Raw genomic sequence first — 7,626 nt, 5'->3', positions numbered from 1 at the left:
TGATCGTCTTCATTAAGAAGCTTCTGTTCAAGCTTCTTTTGCTTATTCCTTTCCCAAAAATCATAGCCCAGGTTTCGCCTTTTCTTGTAATTGGGATCATCACATAATGGCTTCCCATCTTTTACCGGAAGAAGTGCGTCAGCATCTTTAGTCATTTGAGCAGCACATATAAAATCTATCAATTTTACAATTGATGAATCTGGACCACATTTCTCCAGGGCTATTGAAGTTTCAGCCTCTGAGAATCCCATTTTTGTCAAGTATAACAGTTTATTCTCCTCATCATAATCAGAATTCAAGATTTCTCGATATTAAAAGAACTATCGATATCTGTGAAATCATCTGAAAAGGTCACTTCATAATCAGATGAGTTGTTATCAGAATCAACATGTTGCCTGAATGCAAGCTTTTCAAGAGCCTATACTATTGAGTTTTATTCTCAAGAGGTTTTGTGACATTATATCTACATCTACATTTGTCAAAGATGATAGATTCTCTGATTTGAAGAAGAAAGATCTATTGGGTTTTTACAATTGAAGAAATACTCAATTCACCAATCTGAAATCAAATAACTTAACATTCATGCATCATATTTAGGTGTTTGCAAAAATAGGTGCATTTTCATTCATTTTCATCTATGTTGAATTTTTAACAGGAATTTCAAAGATTTTAGCAAAGATTCAAATCTATCACTTGATGGATTATCTTTTCCAGAAAGAGTTCATAATGAGAAGAACTCATCTGAAGAAGGAAGAAGAAGTTCATAATGAGAAGAACTTGTTCAACCTTTTACCTGAATCCATCATTTGATGGATCAACTTTTCCAGTTCGAGTTCATAATGAGAAGAACTCATCTGAAGAAGGAAGAAGAAGTTCATAATAAGAAGAACTTGTTTAACCCTTTTGCTTGAATTCATCATTTGATGGATCAACAGCACCAAGGAGAGTTCATAATGAGAAGAACTCGTCATCTGAAGAAAGAAGAAGAAATTCATAATGAGAAGAATTTGTTCAATCTTTTGCTCAAATCCATCAATTGATGGATCAGCTTTTCCAGAGAAAGTTCATAATGAGAAGAACTCATCTGAAGAAGGAAGAATAAGTTCATAATGAGAAGAATTTGTTCAACCTTTTGTTTAAATTCATCATTTGATGGATTAACATTGCCAAGAAGAGTTCATAATGAGAAGAACTCGTCATCTGAAGAAAGAAGAAGAAATTCATAATGAGGAGAATTTGTTCAATCTTTTGCTCAAATCCATCATTTGATGGATCAGCTTTTCCAGAGAAAGTTCATAATGAGAAGAACTCATCTGAAGAAGGAAGAATAAGTTCATAATGAGAAGAATTTGTTCAACCTTTTGTTTAAATTCATCATTTGATGGATTAACATTGCCAGGTAGAGTTCATAATGAGAAGAACTCGTCATCTGAAGAAGAAGAAGTTCATAATAAGAAGAGCTTGTTCAACTTTTTGCATAATTCTATCACAGAAGGAGATAGATTAGCATCAGCCTTTCCAGAGAAAGTTCATAATGAGAAGAGCTTATTTAACCTTTTGAATGACTCTATCACAGAAGGAAAAAGGTCAACATCATCTCCAGTGGAAAGTTCATAATAAGAAGAACTCATCTGAAGAAAGAGAAGAATTTATTCAATATCTCCATTATGATCAAGTGAAGCCAAATGGATAAAAAAATTTATTATCTTTTCATCTTTGCCCTATTCTTGTTAACACAAGAATGAGCAAAGAGGGGCAGCTGAAGATACTAATTTTTACCCATATTGATTTATTATTATTATTATATAATTATTATATTATATAATAATAATATTATTATTATTATCATTATTATTATTATTAAATATATTAAATACATATATAAATGATAATAAAAAATATACAAGCCCAATCAACCGGCCCAATTACAAATGGCCCATCATAAACCCTAACAGATTAGGGTTTCCATCTTCCCAGCCGCCTCAGCTTGCTGCCGTTGGATCTGGCAAGATCCAACGGTCCAGATGGTTCCAGCAGCAAACCCTAGGGTATGATACCCTAGGGCCACGCGGCCGCCGCAGCTGCTCTCGCCGTCTCCACCGCTGCCACGTCCCAACCGAAGGCTCCAGAAGCTCCAACGCCAGCCGTCCACGCCATGGCTATGGGGTGAGTCACCACTGGTAGTCCGGTGACTCACCGAAGGGTAGTCTATTACCCGGTCCGATGACCACACCGGTGATGGCTATAAAGCCATCACCCCATCTGCAAGCAAGAAGGAGAACAGACAGAGACGGAGAGAAAAACAGAGAAACAAGATACTAAAAAAAACTACTACCAACGATCTCAGCAGCAAAGAAACAGAAAAGAAAGAAAAGAAAAAGAAAGAAGAGAAACTTACCGAGGAAGCCCCGACCACCGGACCTCACCAAAACCTTCGAAAAACCGAAGGTATATTTCTTAGATTTGCTCCGATCGGGAGCCGTTTAAAGGAAAAAGTCATCGGGACCGTCATTAGGACGGTCCGATCTATGTTTTAGTATAAAAAAAAATTTTCCGGCCACCGAAGGCGGTGGCCGGCGGCGACGGTGGGCGGCGGAAGAAGGCCGACTGACGGCTGCCGGCCGGCTGGCTTCTCTCTGTTTAGAGAGAAGCGAGAGAAAAAATTTCTCTCTCAGAGAAGAGAGAGAGGAGAAGGAGAAATGAAGGCTGGCCCTTCGGGCCAGCCGTTTTGGACCTTATATAGCCTTCCTGAACGACGTCGTTTCAGGAAGGACTATATGTGTAATTAAAGAATAGTTAAATCATTTCCGCAGCCATCTAAACTTGTAAACTTTCCATTTTAGTCACTAAATCAAGTTTATAATACTTTTAATTCAGATCTTTAATTTTAATTTCATTTATTTTAGTCCTTTATATTAAAATAATATATTTAGGATAAATAACAGATTTAATCCCTTAATTTTAATATATATTTTAATCCTTAGTTTATATTTTTAATTTATTTTATTCTAAAATCTGAATTTTAGATATTTTTATTTTAGTCACTAAATAAATAAAATAAAGAAATAGCATGTTTAATCCCTATAATTTTGATTAATTATGAATTAGATTTTTAATTTTACTTTTACTATAATTTAGTCATTTATTTTAAATGTTTTCATTTATTTTATTGCTTTTAAATATATAGCTCTAATGGTATTTTTATTTTAATTTTACTTGTTTATATTTTTAAATATTTTTATTATGTAGTCATAAATATATATATAATAAATAAATATTTATATTAAATAAATTATTTTAATATTTATTTTTCAATATCAAAGAAAAGGACAGTCTTAATACAACTGGATGTCCTATTCTGATATTTTAAAATTAAAAATTATAAAAAAAAAATATTATTTAATTTACATTAATATTTATCAATATCAAAGAAAAGAGCTGTCTTAAGGCACCTAGAAGTTCTTTTCCGATATTTTTAAATATTTTTATATAATTTTGAAATAATAGGATTATAAATTAAATATATTTTGAATTTTTTTAAATTTATAATAATAGAGACAATTTATAATTAAAAAGTACCAATTTTGGGCGTTGTAGGGGTGCTAATCCTTCCCTAAACGTAACCGACCACGAATCCCTTTTTATTATTAAAAAGAACGAATTTTTGGTTATAAATGCATATCAGTTCATTTTTTTATTGGTGTTTTCTTAAAACTCTTTTAGAAAATAATTTTTAGGTATTCGACCTACCTGACCCAAAAGGCCGATGGCGACTCCCAAATTATTTTCAAAACCATTTATTCACATCAATTTTCCCGCAAAGTATAATATTTCGTGCCCGGACGAAAACCGGTTACGACAAATTAGAATGCAAGAAACTAAATGAATGGTGTGTGGTTCGACCAAGAATCATTTTCCTTACTTTACTCGAAAGAGAACGCGGACTTTGCTTATATTCCAGTCTTCTCCAAAACCAAGGGTTAAAATAAATGAAATCACATTTGTCCTCACGTTATATTTTAGAATGTGGGAATTCCCAAGGTATCGAGCATATATTAAAGTTGGTCAACAAAACATCATTTTCTTACCACAAAAACAAATGTCTTTTGTAGCAAATAATTCAAAGGATTAGGGTTGTAAATAAATCGAGTCGAACCATACTCGAGTATAGTTGAACTCGAATTGATTCGAAAATTTTTTTAACTTGAAAACTTGTTTTGACTCATTAAAAACTCGAGCCTATTCGATTCAAGTGTTGATCGATCGAATTTTGACTCATCTCATTTAGTGACCTAAAAGTATAATCATCGTATCATCTTCAAGTCCTTCAAGTGATACCTAAAGCTCATTACCCCACCAAAGGCAATAAATACAAGGGAGAATCATCAAATGTACACACACACACACATATATATATATATATATATATATATATATATATATATATATATATATATATTCTGAAAACAAAAACAGATGGAGAGCAGCTGGATGTACAAAATATTCCATTTCTACCCACACTAGAGTGAAAGGACAAATTCCCGGACTCACTAATACAGCCGGGCACATTTCGACATCAATCATTGTTCTGTAGAGAAAAGTAAGCAATACAACATAAGCAAACCAAAAATTTAGGTACTAATCGGACCTCCTCATTCCCAACCTTTCTCATCTTCCTTTCCGGGAACAAACCTTGGGAGATTCAAAACTGTATCGGCACGAGACACTCCATTGAGGGCAGACCAATCTATTCCCAATTCCGAATTTGTTTCCTGCTGCTTCGTCGTTGAAGCGTCTTCATTCTCTCCAGGGACAACTTTGCCGGTTCGCACTGTCCTAGACCAGTCGAGACTATCGTCTTTCTTGCTCTCGTTGTTGACATAGTCCGTTGAAGTTGGCTGCACTTTTGCATTGGCACTGGAAGCATAGGTTATATTGCTCGAGTTGGAATCAAGGAAGAGGCACACGACAGCACAATCATCAACTTTCGAAGTCGGGTATTTGTATCTCCAGGCTCGAACTGCCGAGTGAACCAAGGCTCGAGCAGCAGAGGAACGTGCTGGGGCAGATGCTACGATATCCACCACTTCTTTGTTTGAAAGAACATCCCAAATCTGCAAGATATTGAGGGAAACCTTAGGTTACGAGATAAGCAATCAAAGGCCAGTATTTTGAATATGAATTAATGTTGGCTCCTTTACCCCGTCCGTGGCCAACACCACAAATATGTCCTCCTCTGATAGGCGCCGATAAGATATCTCAGGCACAGAGATCAGGCCAAAATCCTTGAGACAAAAGTCTCCAAAAGCCCGTGCCATGGCCAGGCCAGGTGCATCATTGTTAGGCAGCCAAACTCTGGCAACTGTAGGTTCATCATGAAGAGCAAAGACACGACCCTTACACCTTCGAATTCTCTCCGCTTCCGCTGTAAAGAACAAGAAGTGCTATTTGAGGGCTCAAAACAAATATTATATGTGCTGAAAAGCACAACATGAACATTACAAAATAGTATATTTTGTAAACAATTACAATTTGTTTCTTCCAATCCTAACAAAACACAATGGAAAATTATACTCAGGACAGTAGTATACACGGGGGGATCATAAATGATACAGAAGACAACTTAGCATATATCAAAAGTTCCAAAAAGACCTGGAAGATTTGATCTGAAATTTCATAGGGGATCATAAACGTATTCATGTAGTTACGATTGACTAAAAACAGACAAACAGACCTGGAAGATTTGGTTTGAGATCAACAGTCAACTGAACTGCAGTAAGTGAATTGTCTTTGTCCCTTGTTGCCAACACAGCTCTGGAGTCCCCAACATTTCCAATGACAAGATATGGACCCTAAACAACAAGAAAACAGAATTACAATTAACTATGAAACACACCATAATATGTTCAAATAAAGTTTTTAAAAGTCGAAGCTGCATACCTGTTTGACCAAAGTTACAGCAGTTGTTCCGCTACAGAAGCAATCAATATTGGTACGCGATCTAAGTTCCCTGTCCATAACCTTAAATGCCTTCAAAAAAGACTCTTTAAGAGTCTTAAAGATCTCTGGGAGCTTTTCTGTTTCAATGATATCTACCGAGGCCCTAAACTCCTCATCAGCAGATATAAGAGCAGTTTCTTCAGAGTTGATGCTTCCTGCGTTGTTCAAACTGATCTCTCTGAGAACATCCCCACCAGATATATTAACTTTCCAGTGAGCACTCAGCTTTAAGGGAAGATGGTCCCTCACTTTCTTTGCTACCATATGACCATAGGGACCATGGCCATCAAAAACACCACAGAAAACTGTATCTGTTCTGGAACAAAAATTCTGGGAAACAACAGCCATAGATAGTGAAAAATGGAAAATGATAATGCAGAAGATCAATTTTAGTAACCATAATAGCTATATCTAATACAAGGAGAAACTGGTGATTTGCATCACATATCTGTTATTACTATAACCTTTTATCCTTCCCTTTGTATGCAACAAATAGGATACATGATCCAGGGATAAAAAAAGGTCAAATGTTTTTGAAGTCATCACCGTGGGGCATGTAGAAACTACATGATTAGATTATATCCTGAATGAAAGGGAAGAAGTTGCAATCAATGAATACGGCGATATTTCTTTCCCTCCAATTAGGCAGCTATGAGGATATGTCACAAGTAACCTAAAGTTACATAAACAACTCGAAGGCAATACAAAACAACCAGAAAGATGGGAATGTTCCTTCATCCAATAAATATTGCACTCTTAATTAATCAAAGATCTATTGTTTGTTTCCAAAGCTACAAAGGAAACATGACACGCAGGAAAATATATCACCAATTGGTTGACCACTTTGACAGAATCAGGATTCATGTGAAAATGGGATAAAAAGAAGCTCACCTCCCAAACAATCATGGCATCCTGGTTGGTTCCTTTCTTGCCTTGTTGAGAATAAAGTGAAGCAACATCAGTAGAGCCGTTCAAGAACAGCCTCCCTGGAATCCGATGCAACGTTTCCCCCTTTCTGTAGTCAGAAGATCCTGGTTTCTTCCTCGAATACCCCTTCTTCCAGTAGTCGAGAGCCGGATGAGGGGACAGAGGCGATCCAGGGAGAGGACTCCTGCTTTCAGCAGAAAAGCAGGACCCCATTTGAAGGGCCCTGATGATGCTTAATATGCACTCCAGACCAGCTAGACAATCACAACCCCTATTCTCAGTTGATGGAACCGTCAGAACTTGTTGGGTTAAATCCTTGAAGAAACTCTCCTCGACTTTCTAGATAGCTAATGTTGCAGATTAATCCACCAAATGATCTTTAATTGTACAATCTTTTTTCACCAAATCTAAACAACCCCTTATGAATTCTGAGACAAAAATCCTATCCACCAATTGATAATACCTGATTGGTTCTTCAATCTCTTAAAAATACCATCTTCAAAATAACTATTCCTTCGCGTTTCTTATCAAATCACTTCAATAATTACCTTAAGAATTTTCCCCATACCCTTTTCCACTTCCAATCCAATGATCCTACCACTCCACGAATTCGATGTCTTAAACTGCTTCCAACAAAAAGAACAACGCTCAGAATTAAAAAGAGAGAGAGAAAGTTTTGGGTTTCTAATTCATAGAAGG

The 7,626-nt window shown here is 35.9% G+C and overlaps 1 protein-coding gene across 1 annotated transcript; it reads right to left on the bottom strand.

Moving 5' to 3' along the window:
- Positions 1 to 4,488: 4,488 nt before the first annotated feature.
- Positions 4,489 to 7,348, bottom strand: LOC120183166 (probable protein phosphatase 2C 33). Its single transcript, XM_039187921.1, has 5 exons — positions 6,892 to 7,348; positions 5,941 to 6,330; positions 5,735 to 5,852; positions 5,202 to 5,425; positions 4,489 to 5,114 (listed from the first exon to the last, which is right to left on the bottom strand). The coding sequence occupies exons 1-5, from the start codon at positions 7,138 to 7,140 to the stop codon at positions 4,653 to 4,655; spliced, it is 1,443 nt and encodes a 480-aa protein (XP_039043852.1). The 5' UTR covers positions 7,141 to 7,348; the 3' UTR covers positions 4,489 to 4,652.
- Between the last annotated feature and the right edge of the window lie 278 nt (positions 7,349 to 7,626).

Source organism: Hibiscus syriacus, unplaced genomic scaffold (assembly GCF_006381635.1).
Source record: "Hibiscus syriacus cultivar Baekdansim isolate YM2019G1 unplaced genomic scaffold, ASM638163v2 tig00112738_pilon, whole genome shotgun sequence".
NCBI classification, from domain to species: domain Eukaryota; kingdom Viridiplantae; phylum Streptophyta; class Magnoliopsida; order Malvales; family Malvaceae; genus Hibiscus; species Hibiscus syriacus.
The sequence above is the reverse complement of the archived record's forward strand: the minus strand, read 5'-3'. Positions and strand labels throughout refer to the sequence as shown.